The 23338-nt window shown below is 41.3% G+C and overlaps 1 protein-coding gene across 1 annotated transcript in view; it reads left to right on the top strand.

The window, feature by feature from the left end:
• The window catches only part of L3MBTL4 (L3MBTL histone methyl-lysine binding protein 4), a gene marked incomplete at both ends in the record, with an annotated part of 280164 nt that overhangs the window by 119027 nt on the left and 137799 nt on the right, over window positions 1-23338 (top strand). The window contains one exon of the mRNA XM_081096920.1: window positions 7826-7940. Coding sequence (XP_080953046.1) covers window positions 7826-7940 — 115 coding nt within the window. The remainder of the gene's footprint in view (window positions 1-7825; window positions 7941-23338) is intronic.

Raw genomic sequence — 23338 nt, 5'->3', positions numbered from 1 at the left:
ACTTATTTGAATGGGTGTACAGTAGTGTCTTATCGTGGTTTTTCTGATGAATACTGATGTTGACAATTTTTAAAATGTGCTTATTGATCATTTATGAGCCTTCTGTTTTCAAAGATTCTATAAGTCTTTTGCCCATTATTTATTGATATTTATGTCAAGTTTTTGGTCAGATAAATGCATTATAAATGTCTGTGGCTTGCTTTTCCTTTTTCATTAATGCTAATTTGAAGAAAATAAGTTTTTTATTATGAAGACAATTGAATTCATCAGTTCATTTTTATATGGGCAGTGTTCTACATATGTTTTTCTGTTCTTAAACTTGTAAATTGGAAAAATAGGGAAATTTTTTGACATTATTCCTTCAACTTTTGTTTAACCTCTATTCCTGCGTCATCTTTCTGTCTTTTCTCCTTCTGGACTCCAAATGCATGGATATTAGACCATTTGCTGTTAGCTCCCAATCCCCTGAGGCTCTGTTCATTTTTAAAATCTTCCATTGTGTGCACTTTAGATTAATAATTTATGTGCATCTGTTTTTATGTTCACCCATTTATTTCTCTACCATCTTTGATCTCTTGTTGAGCCCACATAGAAACTTTTTTATTTCTCAGTTCTAGAACTTAATTTGTTTCTCTTTTATAGTTTCCATATTCCTGCTAAAATTCACTATCTTTTCAATCTAGAACATTTTTTCTTTTAAGTCCTTGAACATATTTTAATAGCTACTTCAAAGTCCTTGTCTGGGGATTACAACATCTGGGTCATCCCAGGATCTCTTTCTATTGACTGCATTTTTTATTTTTGTGATTATTTTTGTTTACTATAATATACTAATAATAGATAAGAATTTATTAACCTCTTTTTAAACTTTTTCCACTGGATAAAATGGTGTTGAGTTGCTTCCCCTGCCCCTTATATATTCTTTATAAAGATTTGTAACTTTCATGGCCACAAAACCCCTTTAATTGACTGGATATACCATAATCTCTATATATTAAAAGCCAGCATCCAGAACAACCAGTCACTATGACGCCCACTGCGGCCAGCTAACCACCTGATCAGGGGATGGGGCCCTCCCCTGATCACTTCCTCAACCCCAATAGGTGGTGGGGCTGACTGGCCAATCGCCTACAGCCCCTCCCCCTAGCCAGCCAAGCTCTCATCAGCCCCATCAGGGCAGGCCAGCCAGCCAACTTCCAGCTGTCTCCTCCTCCCGACAGGCCCAGCCCGACCCCACCCATTCACGAATTCGTACACTGGGCCTCTAGTCTATATACATAAAAGGCTAAGTGTCCCTCCATCCGACTGGTAGCTATGACACGCACTGACCACCAGGGGGCAGATGCTCAATGTAGGAGGTGCCATGACCTGCACTGGCCATTTAAAAATAAATGGCACTGCGGACCTGGCACTGACAAGCCAACACTCGGCTTCCCCCAAGTGGGACACAGGCCCCACCACCACCCCGGAGTGACATCCCACCAAATCGCAACCAATGCTGCCAAGACCCCATGGCACAAAATGTGGCCCACAGTTCAGCCAAGCCTGGAAAAGGTTGCTGTGGGTGCCAGGTAATGACATCACGTAACAACGCCCAGCTTCCTGTCCCTAACAACTAGCCTCCTTGGAGTTTCTTCAGCCCAGGAACCCAACTTGCTTTATTGCCAGTTGCAAACATTTTACAGTTTAACCAAATGTTTGTGAAACACTTTCCGATGCTTCATCTCATTTGATCCTCACAGAAGTCTTATAGTAGGTAGATAGGAGACTCAGTAGAATCCTATTTTCTTTTCATTAGCAAGATGTGAATAGTGATATTAAAATATTTCTCCTAATTAATTTCCTTTCAATATGCATGAATCCATGCACCGGGACACTAAGTATAAGATAAAGAATGGTATTTATAATATTATAGCTTGTAAAGTTTTATTTTGTATAAATTAAATTTCATTTTGTTTAAACTTTAAAAGCTAAAAGCTATAAATATACATCACATTTTTGACAATTGATGCCTCTCAGCAATGCAGTTCAACTGGTACTTATCTCTTTGTTTTCATAACTTCTCAAAGTCTGTGAGGAGTCAAGGAATTAGACACCGTACCAGGATACTACACTCTGGCATTTTAGGTCATATCTCAAGGGTCCATCTGAAAGTGACAGTCTGTACTGTCACATATGGATACCTGAAGGTCTGCTTGTGAAGCTCACATGCTTTATTCCTACAAGCTATAAAACACAGTTGATGCGTTTGACTGCATTTTAAAAAATTCAGATCATCAAAACCTCAGAGGAAACGTAGGAGAGAGTGGGGGTAAGGGGGAGAGATCAACCAAAGGACTTGTATGCATGCGTATAAGCCAACCAATGGACACAGACAACAGGGGGGTGAGGGCATGAGTGGCAGGGGGGAGAAATGGGGGTTAAGGACACATATGTAATACCTTAATCAATAAAGAAAAAAAAATAACTATGGCTCACATTCACCTGCTGATTTGCATGTCTAATAAATTATTGCTCTGTATTGGACATTATAAATGACATAGTACACATAGTTGGGAGTATTTGTCTTTCTTTAAAAAGGGAGAATTTGTTTTATTAGACAGTTAATTACTGGGCATTCTTAATATTTTTGAAGCTTGATTTTAACCTTTTTAGGTCTGGTCTACAGTAGCTCTTACAATGGCATGGTTCTTATTCCAAAAATATGAACTTTTTGGTGTCTCAAATTATCAGGGGATTCTTGAGATCTTTACACACTGGTCTTTCTATTCTCCCAGGAATGTGTGACCCCTAGTCTCAGCTCTGCATTAACTGCTCTCTGCCTGGCTTCACCATGTCTTTCCTTGCACATGTGTAGTCCAGCCTTTGACCAGGGTCTTATGAATAACTTCCATGGATTTCTAGATAGTAGCTCTAGCTTCTCTATACATTTTACTCCAATTTCCAGGTGCTTCATCAGCTCTGAGCTTCAATCTCCGTCTTTTCAGCACAACCTAAGTGCTTTGTTTATGTTTCTCCTCCCTGTGCAGTTATCAGGAAATTGTCTCCACTCTGATATTCTGGACTCATCTGTGTGGTACTTAGGGATTGCATTTGTGCTGCCTATTGTCCAGTGTCTAAAAACAATCACTTCATATGTTTTGTCTAGTTTTATAGCTATTGCTATGAAACAGCACTCTGTCATGTCCAGAAGCCTAAATCTGGAAGAAATAGTCTTTGAAAATTATTTCTAAGATCACTGGTTCTCAAACTTTAGCATATATCATATTCACCTGGAGGACTTGTTAACACACAGATTGTTAGGTCCCACTTTTAGAATTTCTGGTTCAATAGGATTGAGTTGGGACCCAAGAATCTGCATTTCTAACATGTGCCCAGATGACACTGATGCTGCTGGTCTGGGAACCACAATTTGAGAACCACTTGCTTAGAAAAAAGGATCTTAAGAAAAATATTGGAACTCATTTGGGACTTAATACACACAACTTTTTTCTTTTTTCTTTTTTGTCTTGTGCCCTGAATAATAAATGAATATTTCAGTTGGTTTAGTATAATGATAGGAATCTCTTTCTGTTTATTCAAAGTGTGATTTTTTAAAATTTTTCCATTTTTTTCCCATTGAAAAAGATATCTTCTCCATTTAGTTGATAGTCACAGAGAGAATATATGAAAATAGAGATAAAATAATGCAATATTGTCATTCTTATTTTTTGTTTGCACAAATGAATTTTTAATCTAATATGAATTTTCTAGAACAGCGGTTCTCAACCTGTGGGTCGCGACCCCTTTGGGGGTCGAATGACCCTTTCACATGGGTCGCCTAAGACCATCGGAAAACACATATATAATTACATATTGTTTTTGTGATTAATCACTATTCTTTAATTAAGTTCAATTTGTAACAGTGAAATTGGGGATCACCACAACATGAGGAACTGTATTAAAGGGTCGCGACATTAGGTTGAGAACCACTGTTCTAGAACATAGAATTTAATATTTCAAAAATAAGTAGTGAGAGAACCAAGATGGCGGCATAGGTAACCGCCTATACTTGCTGCCTCCCACAACCACATCAAAATTACAACTAAAATACAAAACAACAATCACCCAGAACTACGGGAAAGCTGGATGAGTGGAAGTACTGCAACTAGAGAGGTAAAGAAGAAAGCACATTGAGACTGGTTGGAGGTGCAGAGGCACAGAATGGGCTGGCCCGGCACCCTGGTGTGCCGCTTTTTTAATCGGGAGGAAGATCACCTCGGTAAAGGCTGCCTGGAGGAGCAAGGAGTCCCAGCCCCACACCAGATGCCCAGACCAGGGTCCCAGAGCTGGGGAAAGCAGTCTCTATGGGCCCAGCCATAAGGACTATAGACTGTAAAAACCAGTGCTGATTGGGGCTGAGTGACACACAGGCTGCTGGAGATCCAGCTGCTCCTATTAAAAGGCCAGCATCACAAACTGAATTTACAAGCTCCTACTTCCTCTGAGCTCCAGTGCCAGGCAAGGCTCTGGGGGACCCAGACACATACGAGGAGGAACTGGACTATTTGGTATCAGGGCAGGAACTCGGAGGTGGCTTTCTTCCAGACAAAGGTGCTTGCAGTGGTCATTGTTCCTGTGCTGGGACCTCCTAGGTTCAGGGCTGACTGGCAGCCATTTCTGTTTGCTCCACCCTGGTGATTCCCTGAGACCCCGTCCTACCCAATTTACAACCCCACCCAAGCTGTGCACAGAGGCTTTTGCATAGAATGGTCTATTCTTTCTCAGGAGAAAACTCTGTTAAACAAGGTGTAGCTAGGTCAGGGAGCTGCAAACCTATCAATAAAAGGCCCCAAAAAACCGGCACCAGTACCAGCCTTCCGTGCTTCACAGCTGGGCCTCATCTGGGCACATCCAAACCCCATACAAAGAGGAGGAATCTACAGGTCTCTCTGGAGCTCCTGCTGGGTGGCCCCAGGCAATGGCTGACTTTGCATCTCCCTGGAGACCCAAGAGCCAGTGTACCAGTGGTCAGTGTGAGACCATACCAGGTTACAACTCTTCACATCCATAAGCAACATATTCAAGGAGCAGATTCAATGAGCACCAAAGCCCCAATGAAACAAGTCGTGCTTCATAGGGGTGTCTCCTGCATAGAAGCTCTCCTACTATAGTTGCATATGGTCCCTGCAGCCAATTGGCCTGGAGGTCAGTTCCTCTCAGTGACACCAACAGCAATCAAGGCTCAACTACAACAACACTGTGCATACAGCCTACAAAGGGATGCACCAAGAGTGTGTACCTCATGTGATTGGGGAGGCTGAGCCACTGGGCCTTATAGGACAGTGGTTCTCAACCTTCTGGCCCTTTAAATACAGTTCCTCATGTTGTGACCCAACCATAAAATTATTTTCGTTGCTACTTCATAACTGTAATGTTGCTACTGTTATGAATCGTAATGGAAATATCTGATATGCAGGATGGTCTTAGGCGACCCCTGTGAAAGGGTCGTTCGACTGCCAAAGGGGTCGCGACCCACAGGTTGAGAACCGCTGTTATAGGACACCTACTACACAAGGTCACTCTATCAACTCAAGGAGACTTAGCAGCTACCCAATGGATAGAAACAAACACAGGGAAGCAGCCAAAATGCCGAGACAAAGAAACATGTCACAAATGAAAGAAATGGAAGAAAGAAAATGACTGGATATAAAGTTCAAAACCACAGTTATAAGGTTACTCAAGAATCTTCTAGAAAACTCTGAGGAACTTAGTGAGACTTTCAAGGATCTTAGTGAGAATGTCAAAAAAAAAAAAAAAAGGAAAAGGACCAGTTAGAAATTAAGCATACACTGACTGAAATAAAGAATAATATGCAGGGATTCAACAGTAGATTAGAGGATCCCAAAAATAAAATCGATTTGAAATGTGAGGAAGCAAAAAACAACCAACCAGAAGAAAAAAATGAAAAAAGAATCCAAAAATATGAAGATAGTGTAAAGAGCCTCTGGGAACACTTCAAGCATACCAACATCCGAATTATGGGGGTACCAGAAGAAGAAAGAAAGCAAGATACTGAAAACCTATTGGAAGAAATAATGACAGAAAACTTCCCCTATCTGGTGAAAGAAATAGGCTTACAAGTCCAAGAAGCACAGATAACCCCAAACAAGAGGAATCCAAAGAGGACCACACCAAGACACATCATAATTAAAATGCCAAGGGCAAAAGACAAAGAGAGAATCTTAAAAGCAGCAAAAGAAGTTAGTTACCTAGAGGGGAGTGCCCATATGACTGTCAGCTGATTTCTCAACAGAAACTATGCAGGCCAGAGGGAGTGGCAAGAAATATTCAAAGTGATGAATAGCAAGAATCTATAACCAAGAATACTCTACCCAGCAAACCTATCATGTAGAATTGAAAGTCAGATAAAGAGCTTCACAGACAAGAAAAAGCTAAAGGAGTTCATCACCACCAAACCAGTATTACATGAAATGCTGAAGGGTATTCTTTAAGAAGAGGAAGAAGAAAAGGGTAAAGATAAAAAATATGAACAACAAAGTGACAACAAATACATATCTATCAACAAGTGAATCTAAAAATCAAATGAATAAAATATCGATGAACAGAATAAACTGGTGAATATAATAGTATCAGGGCTATGGAAATGGAACAGACTGATGATTCTCAGAGGGGAAAGGGTGTGAGGGATGCAAGAAGAGATTAGACAAAGATCTTATATGCATGTATGCATTACCTATGGACACAGACAATAGGGTGGTGAGGGCCTGGGGTGGGGTGAGAACCAGGTGGAGGGGAGCTATATAAAGTTCAAAGAGGAACATCTGTAATAATCTCAACAATAAAGTTTTTTTTTAAAGTGAAAAGAGCCCTAGTCGGTTTGGCTCAGTGGATGGGACTGAAGGGTCCCAGGCTCGATTCCGGTCACGGGCATGTTCCTTGGTTGCGGGCACATCCCCAGTAGGGAGTGTGCAGGAGGCAGCTGATGGATGTTTCTAACTCTCTATCCCCCTCCCTTCGTCTCTGTAAAAAATCAATAAAATATATTTTAAAAAAATAAAAATAAAAGTGAAAAGAAAATAAGTATTGATTTTTTGTTTCACAAATTGGACTTTATTTTAATCTTATTCTCAGACTTGTATGTATGTGTCATGGGTGTGTGTGTGTGTGTGTGTGTGTGTATGTGTGCATGTTTATGTGTCATGTGTATTTTATAGTTAAGATGCATACATGGATAACCAAAAAGATTGGTGGACCTGGGCCCAATCTCTTTCTCGGGTTTTCTGAAAGCTTACACATTATTTTATAATAGCTATTAGATAGCTACCAATCCTTCTACCTCAGTAGCACATTTTATCAGCTCTCTTTGCCTCCGTTGTTCCATTTTTTTAGGATTTTGAAATGCATTGCTTCCTTTTATTCTAATATATTCACCTCCCATCTGCATATGGCTTGTTACTAATGTCAGGTGGTGACTCTTATTGATGATGCTGACATGGTTCTTTCAGTGGCTGCCAGCACAGAGAATATGCTTACAATATTTCTTAGTTGGTAATATGGATTGATCTTATTTCTTCAAGTTCTAATCAATCCTGATAGATTTTTTTGTTTACCAATTTCTTTAAATTCTTTGGGGGGAGTGGGAAGGCTCAATAAATAGCCTTTGGTTGCTAGAGTAGAAGGCTATTTTATAGTACATTTTAAATACAGTTTCAGCTCTAATGTGTGTTTAATAAAATTTCGTTCTCAATTTTGGATATCTTTTTTCCAATATTTTGATATTGGGGATAGTGAAATTAATTACTAAATACTAATTATTCAACAGGTCCATTTTGATGGCTGGGACCACAGATACGACTATTGGATGGATGTAGACAGCCCTGACATTCACCCAATTGGATGGTGTGACGTAACAGGGCATCCACTAGAAGTGCCATATCGTGAGTATTTTTTCTTTTAAAATACTTAGTCTGAATTCCTACTTTACTACTGTTTTTTCCATGTTATTATAAATACTTGAAAGCTAAATATAGATAGGTGAATTGATTAATCATCACTAGAGATACACTGAAAGCCATTTACTGGCAATTAAGCTTCATGCTTCATATAAATGAAAAGTTATAATCATTAAGAAATTCTTTAGATGGTATTATCTAAAAAAATCTTCAGCCCAGCTGGCTTGGCTCAGTGGTTGAGTATTGACCTATAAACCAGGAGGTCATGGTTCAATTCCCCGTCAGGGTACATTCCCAGTTTGCAGGCTCAATCCCCAGTGTGGGCTGTGCAGGAGGCTGCCAATCAATGATTCTCTCATCATTGATGTTTCTATCTCTCTCTCTCTTTTCCTCTCTGAATATATATATATATATATATATATATATATATATATATATATAATAAATAAATAAATAAAAGCATCTTCATTTTTTATATTTTAGTTTGGAAAACAGAGCCAGGCTTAAATCCATCTCATTTTGACCATTGCTTTTAACTGAAGTATGTTTTGTTTTTTTAAAAATTCCATCTTAATTTCATTTATAGAATAGATTTTAAAATGTTTTAGACAAAACAAATATTTTAAATTTCAGCAATTAAAAATAGTTGTAAAAATTTTATACAACCTCTCTTTTATTGCTATGTTTACTATTTCTGTCTTTCAGGCCACTTAAAGTTAAGGAGGAAATTAACCACTCTAAATTCTAATGAACCTTAAACCAAAGTATCTTATTCTTTTGTCTGAAGGATTCTTCTGATCAGAATAGGCTGTCGTGACTAACAACCAGTTTTAGGCCCATGTGCAAGCAGCTGCATTGTTGTGTGTTTTGTTTGCTCACTGCTTCTGTTGCTCTCCTTTTGGCTTCTTGGGATGAAGCTAGCAAGTTTTTCTGTTAATGAAGATACCTTACATTGAGCCAACCCAATGATGCTTGAACCTTAATTCCGAAAGGACTACATTTTTGAAAGAATTCCTTAACTTCCTGTAGAAATGAGAAGAGTCCCTGAAAATATGGCAAGCATTTTTACATTTGCTAGATTCTTCCAAAGCCACAAAGCCAATATGGTACAGGTCCTTATGTAAGTTGCAGTGCTTTGTCAGGCACAGGGTCTGTACACAGAGTGTAACGCAGGGAGTCATGCTCAGTACCATGCTGGGAGAAGAGTAGAAGCATTTGTGCTTTGTGGTTACTTTTTCCCTGCTTTGTATTTTCCCAGATTTCATACCCCAGCATGCTGGGAAATGGTCTCACTTTATGGTGTCCCCCTCCCCCATACCCACATGCACACCTCAGTCTCTCATTCCAGTAACTTTCTTAAGTAGGAATGATTTCAACAGGGGTAGAGATAGGTCAGCATTTCAGGTTTAGGGGCAGATCTCTTTACTCATTGCCTGTTCCTTTGCCAAGCTGCTTAATGGACTTCTTGACCTGAATATCTCATAAGTATCCTGAAGCCTATGGATGCTTATCTCAAATGTGAATATCATTCCAAACCAAAACTTCTTTTTCTGTTGTTGTTCCTACTTGCTTCCAAATCTCCTACTTCTTATTCAAAATCATTCTGGTCTCTGCCCCATCCTTACCCCTTCATCACCCCACACATACAACCAGTCATTACTTCTTGCTGATACTCTTTTTTAATTTCTCTAGAATCCATCTTTGACCTTCACTCCTCCCTTCCAACACCATTGCACTATTTGCACCCTTATCATAGTTAGAAATGAGTGTATGGATGAGTTGCACAGATCATCCTGAATAGCCTAGAATGGATCTAAAAATTCAAGTTCTGGAGGCAACATAGCCTAGTCATTAAAAGTGTGAAATGTGGAGTCTGAATGCTTGGGTTTGAATGTCAGTTTTACTGCTTGCTGAGCGTGTGCCTCTCTGTGCCTCACCTATAAAATGAAGGTGATATTAGTATGTCTATTCCATATCCTATGTAATAAAAGTCTAATATGCTAAGTGTCCAGTCCTCCGTTCAACCAATCAAAGCATAATATGCTAATGACATGCTAAGGACACTCAATCAATGGCTATGACGTGCACTGACCACCAGGGGGCAGATGCTCCAACTGGTAGGTTAGCTTGCTCCTGGAGTTTGGCTGATCGGGACTGAACAAGATGGGCTGGACATGCCCTGGAGTCCTCCCGTGATCCCTCCCTGGCTGGCCAACCTCCCACATCCCTCCCCATCCCTGATCCTGCACTGGTGAGGTCCCTTGGCCTAGCCTGCGCCCTCTCACACTGAAGGAACCCCCCCTCCAGTGCACAAATTTTGTGCACCGGGCCTCTAGTATCCTATCTAATAATAGACAAACATGGTAATTAACCAGAACTTCGCTACCCTTCCCATTGGCTAATCAGGGCAATATGCAAATTAACTGCCAACCAAGATGGCGGCCGGCAGCCACGCAGCTGAAGCGAATATGAGGCTTGCTTGCTCCATTGATGGAGGAAGCCAAGGTTCCCCGCCTGCTGCAGCCCAGCTCTGAGCTCCAGATGCAACAATGTTGCAATTATAGAAGCTAAACAAACCCAGAAACCTGCTTTCAGCCGCCAGCAGACTCAGAGCTTAGAGCGCCAGTGATGGCAACAGAGTTTCAATTATAGAAACTAAACAAACCCAGATACCTGCTTTCAGCCAGCTACAGCCTCAGAGCTGGAGCCAGCTCTCAGCTCCAGTGACAGCTATAGAAGGTAAATAAATCCCAGAATAAAAAAAAAGAAAAAAAAGAGGCTGGGCGCTTCAGTCACCCACCAGCCTGAAAACGGCACTCAGCCCCTCACCCAGACTGGCCAGGCATCCCAGTGGGGACCCCCACCCTGAAGGGGATGTGACCCGCTGCAAACAGCCATCAGCCCGTCATCCAGGCTGGTCATGCACCCAAGCGGGACCCCCACCCTGATCCGGGACACCCTTCAGGGCAAACCAGGCAGCCCCCACCTGTGCACCGGGCCTCTATCCTATATAGTAAAAGGGTAATATGCAAACTGACCCTAACAGCAGAAAGACTGGGAATGACTGGTCACTATGACACACACTGACCACCAGGGGGCAGACGCTCAATGCAGGAGCTGCCCTCTGGTGGTCAGTCGCTCTCACAGTGGGGTGCTCTGCTCAGCCACAAGCCAGGCTGATGGCTGCCAGTACAGCGGTGGTGGTGGGAGCCTCTCCTGCCGCCTCAGCAGCGCTAAGATGTCCGACTGCAGTTTAGGCCTGCTCCCCGCTGGCAAGTGGACATCCCCTGAGGGCTGCCAGGCTTCCAGAGGGATGTCTGATTGCCGTCTTAGTCCAATCCCCCGGGGAGCGGGCCTAAGCCAGCAGGTGGTCACCCCCGAGGGGTCCCAGACTGCGAGAGGGCACAGGCTGGGCTGAGGGACTCCCTACCCCCGAGTGCACAAATTTTTGTGCACCGGCCTCTAGTTTATAATAATGAAATAGGGTAAATATATGCATAACATCTTAAAGACTACCTGACCCATAGTATGTGCTCAATTAATGCTAGCTGCTTTCAGCAAATTGCATAACATTCTATAGATTTTCATTTTTATATACAACTGTAAAATATTAAGGATTACAACATTCAAAATTGTGCTAAAATTAGTATCTGAGTGGAGTTTCCAAAATATTTTACTTCAGTTTTTTTCTGAAGTTTCATGTGTTAGCAGTATTACAAGATTTCTGTTTTGAGTACTCACACTCAGGGGATTGGAATCCCTATAATTTGGGGGGAAGATAACTTGTAATTGGCTGTCTTCAGTTGGTCATGTACTTGCTTTTTTGTTATAAATTTGTTTAGATTAATCATTATTAATATGGCTTATTATAGGTTGTTCAGTTAACCCTATGGTTTATAACTATTCATATGTTCATCAGTAGTCTTATTAATGTTTAAATACCTAGACTTCCAGACATAATATGGTTCAATATATACCATTTGTGCAAAAATACACAAAACCACACACATAAACAGAGCTCTGCTCCAAAGTTTATTTGTCACTGAAAACTTTTCCCACTTGAAAGTAGAAAAAAAATGGTTAGTCTAGGTACTACAACAAAACCAAGTTTGAAAGTCTAGCACTTACTGTTGTAACAAGTTCCTGTTTTTGTCGTTTCTTCCTTATAATAGTCTGTGCAAAACTGAAATCATACCTCATTTTCTCCATAATCATAATATTTAATAATTTATAATATTCAATCACTAAGGCCTAATATAGAAGTTCTCAAAACAGTAACTGGTGATCACAAAAGCCTTCTGAGCATGAAAATTTGAATGTTCTCATTCATCTGGGAAGAGCGCCAGTTTGTATGGCCAGGTGATGACAATTACCCCCTAGGTGCCATTCTCAGCCACAGATGCTCACCTGCAGTTGTCCTGTATTCCTCTGCCAGAAGAAACTTTTCTTTTCTTGTACCATGAAGGCATAATTTCTTTCTCTAATGTATAGCCCTTCATGGTGGACTTTTTCTACACTTAGCATCCGAATTAAATACTTAAGATGTAGCACTATTAAGTTGTTAAGATCTTTCTGTCATGCTTTGCATTCCATGAGTGTCTTTACAAATATATAAAAACTAGAAGCCCATTGCATGAAGATTCACACAATAGGCCTTTTTTCCCCTGGCTGCTGGCACTGGTTTTCCTCCTGCAACCTGGACCCAGGCCTTTGGTCCGGCCACAGCGAGGCTTGGCTTCAGTCTTCAGTCTTCAGTCTTCAGACTTCAGTCTTCACTCCGCGCCTGCATATGCAAATTAACCACCATCTTTGTTGGGTTAATTAGCATAGTTGATCTGATTGGCTGGTGGGTGTAGCAGAGTGACACCAATTTGCATGTTTCTCTTTTATTAGTGCAGATGCCCCAGCTGGTTTGGTTCTGTGGAGAGAGCTTCCGCCTGTGGACTAAAGGTTCCCAGGATAGATTCTGGTCAAGGGCACATGCGTCGGTTGCAAGCTCAATCCCGAGCAGAGGGCGTGCAGGAAGCAGCCAATCAGATTCTCTCTCATCATTGATGTTTCTATCTCTCTATCCTTCTCCCTTCCTCTCTGAAATCAATAAAAATCTATTTTTAAAAAGATATAAAAACATCAAAAGCAAAAAAGCCATGCTTAACTTGGTCATCTACTTGATTTTGGGGGGCAATCTTTTTTGTCATATCATTGGGAAACTGTAATCCCAGTCACATTTGATGTTAAATTTCTTTAAATAGAGCTCATTTCTTTTCCTTTATTGTTAGTTATACTCCCACAGATTACCTACTCCATTGGGCAGTGGATGGCCAGTAGCTCTTGCTTTGGAAATTAACCAAGCTTGGATATGATCGACTTTGGAGTTAGAAAAACTTGGATTTAAATTCTATTCTGCTCTGACTGACTCCATGCCTTTGTGCAGGTTACTTTACCTCTGGAACTTGCAGGCTTGTGACATTAAGTGCCTTAATGGCTGCTTTTGGTTATTAGAGACACAGTGGCCCCTCAGTAAATAGCAGGGCTGGGTGAAGAGTGCAGGAACATTTGCTTCCCATGCCACCGTTTCTCTTCATTGATCCAGAAAATTGGGAGTTGACTTTATTTTCTAGAACTTACACAACCAGTATGGCCTTTTCCTAGGTACTTGTTATAATCACACTATCCATGAAGGGTTGCTGATCTCTGAGCAAATATTGAATAACATTTAGGACAGTTCATAACATTTAGAATTATTGACTTAAGCTTAGGATAAGTAGATCCTATAAGCCCCATTAAACTAAGAACTAAAGAACTATGCTGTTCTCTTATTAAAAAATCCTGAATATATCACTGCAAATTTGTACCCAATTCCATATGTGGGGTTTTTCCTCACACCAAGCAATTCTCTGACACCAATTGGATGTCCTACAATTCAGTCCATTCTGACACTGTCTACCTGAAGATTGCATCAGACTCCATAGGTGAAAGGCTCAGTCCCACAAGACCAGGGGTCCTCAAACTACGGCCCGCGGGCCACATGCAAATACAAATATTGTATTTGTTCCCGTTTTGGTTTTTTACTTCAAAATAAGATATGTGCAGTGTGGATAGGAATTTTTTCATAGTTTTTTTTTTTTAAACTATAGTCCGGTCCTCCAACGGTCTGAGGGACAGTGAACTGGCCCCCTGTTTAAAAAGTTTGAGGACCCCTGCAAAATACTGTCCCCACTTCAGATGTCAGTCAAAACTTCAGGTTGTTAACTCTGCTTGTAAAAAACTGACTATACATCATAGGTTTCCATGACCCCCACCTTGAGTTCAATTAAGGTGCTTGAGCAGCACATAGAATTCAGGAAACTAGTTATGAAGTAATATACGGGGTGATGTTCTGTCCTAATGTCCCAGCATGGTGGCACATGGATACATTCCAATGTACTAACCCAAAAGTGTTCCAACCCTGTCCTTCTGGGTTTTTATGGATCCTTTATTGCATAGGTATGATTGATTAAATTATTGTCCACTGGAGATTGAACTGTGTCCAGCCCCTCTCCCCTCCCCAGTGGTCTAGGGTGGGACTGAAGTTTCCAACCCTGTAATTACATGGTTGGCTCCACAGGCAACCCGCCCTCATCCTTAAGAGCTTTCCAAAAATCATCATCTCATTAACATACAAAAGACACTTATTATTCTCAACACAGGAAATTCAAGAATTTTAGGAGTTCTGAACCAGGATGGGTATAAATATTTTTTATTATAGATAACAATATCACAATTATAAATATACCACCAGCAAAATAAAATTATTCTCACTGAATTGTTTAATAGCTTTCTAGTTGTCAAATCAAGTGGATTTAACCAGTTCTAATAGCCTTCTCTGTTAAGCACAATTTACCATGTCTTTGTCCCTGTTTTAGGCAGTGCACTTTCGTTGGGTCTCCTTTTGCCTTGCTTCTCAGACCATACAGAAGGCTGCTCTGCCTCTGGGTAGGATGTATCTTCCCTTCCTTCTAGCCTTGGGCCAACAAGGTGAAATCATTTGCAGTCAAGAGTCACCTGGTCTCCAAAACTTTGATGTTCTTGAGGAGATGAGTTTTCTCTTTATCCTTATCATCCTACAGTATTTTGTCCTCTCCTTGTTTTGTTATTTATTTATTTATTTATTTATTTATTTATTTATTGGCCACTCTTGTGCCCAGAACCCTCCAAAGGCTTCTTGGCTCACACAGAGTTTGTTCCACAGCTCTTCCTCTCACTCACAGGCCCTCTGCAATTTGACCCGTGGGAGCTCCTAACAGAGTTTTGTATTCTTATCCTTGCTCACTCAGGGCTCTTCCCAGCATAACAGCACGCATCCACGTCTGCTCCTGTTGTGCCCTTGACTTGGAACCTGTGCCCCCTGTGCTCCCAAGGCTTGTTCTGAGGGTCCCCCCCAGAGATGCCTTCTCTGTTGAGCTGTTTACAAGACAACAACCTTGCCATTCTTTTTTTTTTAATATATTTTATTGATTTTTTACAGAGAGGAAGGGAGAGGGATAGAGAGTTAGAAACATTGATGAGAGAGAAACATTGATCAGCTGCCTCCTGCACATCCCCTACTGGGGATGAGCCCGCAACCAAGGTACATGCCCTTGACCGGAATCGAACCTGGGGCCCTTGTGTCTGCAGGCCGACGCTCTATCCACTGAGCCAAACCAGTCAGGGCAGCCTTGCCATTCTTTAGCTTTGTTAGCTGCCTTTGTGTTTCTTAATGACAGTTCTCACAGGCTGACATGAGATTATAAGTTTATTTGTTTCTGTTCTCATCCTTCTCCCTTACTAGAATACTTCTTATGGTGACGGACACCTCATGTTGCTGGTGACCTACCACTTCCTGCCATGGTTTGCGTGGCTCACCCTGTGCTCTCCACACAGCGTAGGCTCTCAGTGAATATTTCTCCAATTTGCTTGTTATTTTCCTAACCTCCTGCATTTTATAAATGTAATCTGTCTATATTATTTCCCCCTACCTACTCCTTCAGCCCTTGTTTTAAATACACTTTTAGAAATGATATTTAAAAAGAATAAAATATCTGACTGCACAGAAATGTTTTCAGGTAGGGATGGAATAGTAAAATAAAGTTATGATAGGTCCCAATACCTCTAATAAGGGAAATATAGCTGGAGACAAAAAAGAAAACCAAACCAAACCAGAAACAGTTTTTGAATTAAGTATAGACTTGGATGAGCCACTTGGTAACTGACTTTTCTCATAGGTATGTATAAAGTGTTTTTTCTGAAATGACAAAGAACAAACATAAAATGACAAGAGCTGATGGGGGTGTGGAGTGACATAGTGGGCTGCTGAGCCCTCCAGGGAGAGCCTCCCTGAAGGTGACCAGTTGTCAGAGGAGGCTTGCCTCACCGTTTGTGCCATGAATACCAACCACCACACACTTGAGAGGAGCAGACTGCTCTCTCAGCTGAGGTATAAAAATAAGTAGATGTAGGAGAGAGGGTTTGATTCATATTCTCGAAAAGTGTGAACCAACCTAGAAAAAGTGCTTTATTTTTGAGAGACACCAAAGATGTGGATGTCAAACATAAAAGTGACACAGTCCTCTGAGCTCACCAGGTCCCTGAAGACTCGAAGTTTGCCCAGCTTGTTGGGACAAAGGTGGTCCAGGGCCATAGTTAGAATGCATTTCTGGTTTGCCTGAACCCTACTGTGTGTTAATACTTTTATAATCATGTGAGGCTTCCCTCTCTGTCACCCCTTCTTTAGACAGGAAAGTGGGTGACCTAGCTGGTGTGAGGTTCCAGCCTTGGAGAAGCCTGTGGTAGTGCCAAGTCTGGGCTTCCAGAAAGGGTAGCACCTCTATCTTCTCTGTTCAGAATGGAGGACTCTCTCACCCTGTAGAGTGAGGGACTCTTTCTCACCCTGTAGAGTAGGAGACTCTCTCTCTCACCCTGTAGAGTGGGGGATTCTCTCTCACCCTATAGAATGAAGGACTTTTTCTCACCCTGTAGAATTCATCTCAAATGGTTTCTTCTGAGGAAGGCCTTCCTGGGCCACATTATCTAAAAACAGCCACCACTATTATATTCCATTTCACAACTTCCTTTTCTCACAATATGTAAGTATTACTTTAATCATCTATTTCCCAGCTTTTTATCAGTAGTGCTTATGAGACTGTAGGCTTCATGAGTGGAGGGTTGATGAGTATTGCATGTCATCATTTCTCTAGTGTTTGGCTTCCAGTAAATATTATCCATTTCTCTCTCTAAGGATTGGTTAATCACTTATGCCAAAACATGCATCTCTAGTGGCCGAATTGGGTTCTCACCTACAACCTTTATGAAGTGAATTATTTAGTTGTAGCTATGGAATTAGTCTAGTCAGGACTAGTGGTAAGGACATGGGCCAAACACTTCTCTTTACTAACAGAGGGACATTTCATTAATAAAAAGTTGGCTGGCAGAAAAAGGAAACTTTCTAGTGGCTTGCATGTCTAAATAACCTGGTCATTGTTCTCTCTCTGGTTTATTTGTGATTTGTATTTAGAACTAATTATGATGCTTTATTACAAAGTAGATTAAATGAAGCATTATTATGAAATTAAAGTATATATTAGTAAAATAGTAATACAAAGTATAATATGCATAGCCTTTATAAATAAAGACCTTAAGAACAGGCTAATTTATTTAATTGTTAAACAAGCAAAATAGAACATAACTGATAAAAAGATATAGTGAATCTTTATTTCATTTGTTTCATTACACAGCAGATGCATAACAGAATGACTTGTAAATGCACCATATGGCCTAATACATTGTTTATCCTATTAAGTGAGATGAAATTCATTAATCTACATTAAGAAATGAATAATGCCTAAAACCCTCTTTGATGAGCATTTGGGGTCCTGTTGAATTAGAGAAGTTTTATTTCATCAGAGATGGAAATTCACTTAGATTATAAAGTAAGAGTTAATGCAATTAGAGCCTAGATGTGGAATGAAACTATGATGGATAGATGTCATTCAGAGGAAAAAAAAATGGAGATTGTTAAGTAACAACACATTTTCAATTTTACTCTGTTTTAAAGACGATTTTGTAAGGAATCTTAGTACTTATTCTTCCAAAATACAGCAAGCAAGTAATCAGCAGTGTTTTAAGAGTCCCTAAGTAGTCATTGACTTAATAGACAATTACAGTGCATTGTGTTTTTAAAAAAAGTTAGCTATTTTAGAAGTCCCTAATTACAGATTTGCATGCTAGAGATATCAAGGAAAAATAATACATTTCAAAATGTACTTACAGTCTAAATGATATTATGTTTTAAATGGTCCTTGTTGAAGTCTTGTCCTGTGTGCTCTGCCTTCTGGAGGTGTGAAGACAGAACTCATTCACTTGGTTCTAAAACTTAATCTTTGAAATCCTAGTGGCAGCTCAGAACGATTTTACAGGTTGTGTTCCCATCATAGCTAGAGGAGTTTGCTCGCTGCTGTTCGGTGGAGATGGAATGTAACAAGGTGGGTAGGTATTAGTCCTCCCATTACCGACATTGGTAGGTTGTATCTTAACAAGGTACAGCTTTGTGCAAAGTTACAGACATGTAGAACAAATACACACTAACTTCTCAAAGTCATGGACTGACTCAGTAGTTTGACAGTAAGCTGAAAGAGATTATTATCCTGTCCCAGTCAATGAGTCACATCTGGCCAGATTGTGGACAGCAGCATTCATGCTTTCCCATTTATTTCAAACCAAAAAGTAAAAATTAGAATTTCTTTCTGAGCAAAGCAATGAGTTTCACTTCAACACATAAGATAACGATGGCAGAATAATCTGCACAAGTCTTTGGGCTAACAGCTCTCTGCACCTGTGCATCCAGCACCGGTGAGTATAGATCTTTCTCATGATCTGCTCACAGATCGACATATTTAAGAGCTCCTCACCCTAGCAGCTGCAGATGCAAAGCCAGAGCTACATGGACCAGCCAAAAGCTTCCCCCTGATATATTTGAACGTCTTCTGCTCCATCTCACCCCCCTGGAGCATTCTTTAGACTACTTCTAATTTTACTTGTATCGTTCCTTCAGAAATGTTATCTATATGTAATGTTATTTCTATGATCATCAAATAGTTAAAATCCATTAATGGTGAGAGGCACGGTGCTGATAGCATATCATACTGGCATTACATCCCAGTAATGCATACCTTCTGCATTACTGACCTTCCCTTTCAAGACATCCTTCCCCTTTAATAATCATAAACTCTTCATAATGCTCCTTTCCTTAACTGTTTTCCTGACTATCAAATCGTTTATGACCTAAGGAATTGTAAAACAGAGTAAAAGAAATAGTTTTCACCCAGCTGGTGTGGCTCAATGGTTGAGCATTAACCTATGAACCACAAGGTCAGAGTTAGATTCCCCATCAGGGCACATGCCCGGGTTGCAGGCTCAATCCCGACTAGGGGGCGTGCAGGAGGCAGCTGATCAGTGATTCTCTATCATTGATATTTCTCACTCTCTTTCCCTCTTCCTTCCTCTCTGAAATCAAAAGTACGTTTAAAAAAAAAACATACAGTTTTTACAAGTTTTCATTCTTTTTTTTAGTTAAATTTATTTGGATGACATTGGTTAATAAAATTATATAGGTTTCAAGTGTACAGTTCTATAATACATCATCTGTATGTTGCATTGTGTATTTACCACTCAAAGTCAGTTCTTCTTCTGTAACCATATATTTTCCTTCTTTTATTTAATTTATCTTTATTGTTGAAAGTATTACAGATGTTTCCCTCATTGACTCCCTCTACTGTGCCCCCACCCCGCAGGCCTTCACTGCACTATTTTCTGTGTCCATGGGTTATGCATATATGCATACAAGGTCTTTGGTTAATCTTTTCCTGACCCCTCTCCTCCCTTCCCTCTAAGATTCACCAGTCTTTCCCATGCTTCTATGTCTCTGTGTCTATTTTGTTCATCAGTTTATTTTGTTCAGTAGATTCCGCATATGAGTGAGATCTTGTGATACTTGTCTTTCTCTGACTAGCTTATTATTTTGCCTTCTTTATCTTTATTTCCTTCCCCAATCACCTTTTTCCATTGGTGGCCACCAAACTAATGGCTGTGTCTATGAGGTTTTTCTTGTTTGCTTGTCTTGTTTGTTCATTAATGCTTTCAGTTTTATATACCACACTAGAGGCCCGGTGCACAAAATTCATGCACTGGGGGGTGGGGTTCCCTCTCACAGTCCGGGAGCCCTCAGTGGATGTCCTACTGATGGCCACAGTCTGGCAGCAGAGGCTCAAAGCAGGCGTCCTGTGTGTGTGTGTGTGTGTGTGTGTGTGTATGTATGTGTCTGCTGGGGGCCTGCCCCCAGCCACACCGTGGAGGCTTGGAGCAGGCACCCCTCTGTGTTGATCTCTCAGGCTCCTGGCCTCCACTGTGTGTTTTTCTCTCCCTTGAGCTGTGGCCAGGGTGGGGTGCTGCCTGCAGGCTGCGCTTTCCTGCTCATGGATCACCGGATCACTCCAGAGACCGGGGTTAGGCCCTGCTTGGTGCTGCCTGTGGGGAACTTGACTGCTCTGGGATTGCCATGGCTATCCGTGGAGCAGGCCCACCCAGGGGCCGCCCAGCCTCCGCACTTGCCTGCTCTGGGATCGCCATGGCGACCCCTGGAGCAGGCCCACCGGGGGCCACCCGCCCTCCACACTTGCCTGCTGCTGGCAGCGGGGCTTAGGTGGCACATGGGGGTCCTGGCTGGGGGCGAGGCTTAGGTGCACTGGGCTTAGGCAGCACACAGGGGTCCCAGCTGGGGCGGGGCTTAGGTGACGCAATCGTGCCACCTAAGCTCAGCCCCCCAGGGCCGCACACGGGGTTTGGATGGCGTCTGGCGCTGGCCAGCCCTGCCTGATCAATGTTTCTCTCTCATCGATAATAATCAAAATAGTATCATATTTGCAAAAAAGTAAGTTTTCATTCTTTAATGTGCAGCTTGTGTAATGTCTCCAACCAAATGTTATACAATGCCAGGCAGCCATGGAAAATTCAGCAACAGTGGACTCACGTCTTATTCTAGGGTTAGTTTCTAAATTCGGCAAGTAAGGCAAAAAATGTTTTCAGTCACAGTTATTGCAAACTGTGTCTCAGTAAGCCCAGCACAGGGGTTCCCCATTGTCATTGAACTGAATAGTCAGCACCTGTTCAGCATTAGGTGATGTGTTGGTGAGCAGAAGGTCATGCTGTGTGAAAACCACATCTCATTTTAAATACGAGGACCATTGCCAGCTCAGGGATCTGCTCCCATTGGGAGGAACATGAGGACTAGGGGAGTAGTGATGGTCTCTGACTCCCATGTGTGGTCCTTACCACATTCATTGCTGACAGCATGGTGGGATCAGCCAGACTATTCTGTTCATTGTGTGTAGTTGGCTACCTTGACATTCATGTCTACCCTTGCTATCCTTTAGAGTAGGGGTCCTCAAACTACAGCCCACAGGCCACATGCAAATACAAATATTGTATTTGTTCCCGTTTTGTTTTTTTACTTCAAAATAAGATATGTGCAGTGTGCACAGGAATTTTTTCATAGTTTTTTATTAAACTGTAGTCTGGCCCTCCAATGGTCTGAGGGACAGTGAACTGGCCCCCTGTTTAAAAAGTTTGAGGACCCCTGATTTAGAGCTAGGAATTGTTGATTAATAAATTTGTGTAGCCCTGACTGGTTTGGCTCCGTGGATAGAGTGTCGGCCTGCAGACTGAAAAGTCCCAGGTTCGATTCCGGTCAAGGGCATGTACCTTGGTTGTGGGCACATCCCCAGTAGGTGTGCAGGAGGCAGCTGATCAATGTTTCTCTCTCATTGATGTTTCTAACTCTCTATCGCCTCTCTCTTCCTCTCTGTAAAAAATCAATAAAATGTATTTTAAAAAATTTGTGTATATGAACATATAAAAGTTTCTATTATAGCAATTGCTTATTGGGCAGCATAGCAGAGTGAAAGAGTACAGATCTGTAACTTAGGAACCTTAAGTTCTTGTCCTATCAACTGAAATGTGGTTTTCTATATAGCACAGATTATTTAACCTTCTAAAACTTTATTTCCTTGTTTGCCAAATTAAGTGGATAGGCTAGGTCAGTGGTTCCCAACCTGCATGGGGAATACTTAAGAAATAAGATTTACAAGCCCACCTCCAGAATTCTGATTTTGTGGGACCTGAAAATTTATATGTTTAAATATATCTGAGTCCTTCCTGCTTTGTATGCCAGTCATGGGACCTCTCTCCTTTCTCTAGTTGACTCACAGGCTCTCCTGATCCTGCTGTGTCCATGGCCTCTAACCTGGCAGAGCCTGGTCTGCTATTGCCCTGCTGCTCCAGATGGGACTGAGATGGCAGTCCCTGGGGCCCATGCTACCTTTGCTGCCACAGAGCCATAGGCGAGCTAGAATCTGGATGGTTGCACCTTGTGATGGGAGGCTTCTCTGAGTGGTTGCCTTTATGTCTGTGATGAACATTATTATTTGCTGTTTTTATCAGGCAACATGTAGGTCGTCTAGTCTGTGGCATCTCTGTACGTGGAGCTCCCTTGGGGGCAGCACTGACACTTGCAGTCAGTAAGGGCTTGTCTTTCTCACTAAATTCTATAATCCAGACTAATTCAAAGCCGCCAGTGAAGAAACTCCTGCACAGGTCCTGCTTCTTTCATTTCATCCAAGCATCAGTTACAGACATCAGGGAGAGGGAGAGAGAAAACGATTGAGAAGGAGAGAAAGGTGGTTTTGCAGCATTTTCATTTAGATTAGGTGGGAATAATCCATTTACATAAATCCAGTACCAAATTAGTCATTTTAAAAAAAATCTGATCCTCTATAATAAAGAGCTAATATGCTAATGAGACCAAACAGCAGAATGACCATCAGGACAATCGTCCAGACGACCTTCTGAACAAAGCTGGGGCTTTGAGGGCCCAGCCCCTTGCACAAATTCGTGCATCGGGCCTCTGTTTTTATATAAAAGACAAGCTAAACGAGGTTCAGAACAAAGAAAGTAGTTTTAGGTTTTTTAAATGATCTCTGAGACAAAATTATATAAAAATTAAGATTTAGAAGATAGTCTGTCTGTTGATTTCTTCCTTAAAAATAATGAAAAAAATTTAGTAGGAAAGTCTAGTGCGGCCGTGGGCAAACTACGGCCCGCGGGCTGGATCCGGCCCGTTTGAAATGAATAAAACTAAAAAAAAAAAAAAGACCGTACCCTTTTATGTAATGATGTTTACTTTGAATTTATATTTGTTCACACAAACACTCCATCCATGCTTTTGTTCCGGCCCTCCGGTCCAGTTTAAGAACCCATTGTGGCCCTCGAGTCAAAAAGTTTGCCCACCCCTGGTCTAGTGAAATAGTGTTTAT

This window comes from Myotis nattereri (assembly GCF_964212035.1).
Source record: "Myotis nattereri genome assembly, chromosome: 8".
Classification (NCBI taxonomy): Eukaryota; Metazoa; Chordata; class Mammalia; order Chiroptera; family Vespertilionidae; genus Myotis; species Myotis nattereri.
This window is presented reverse-complemented; position numbering and strand designations above follow the sequence as displayed.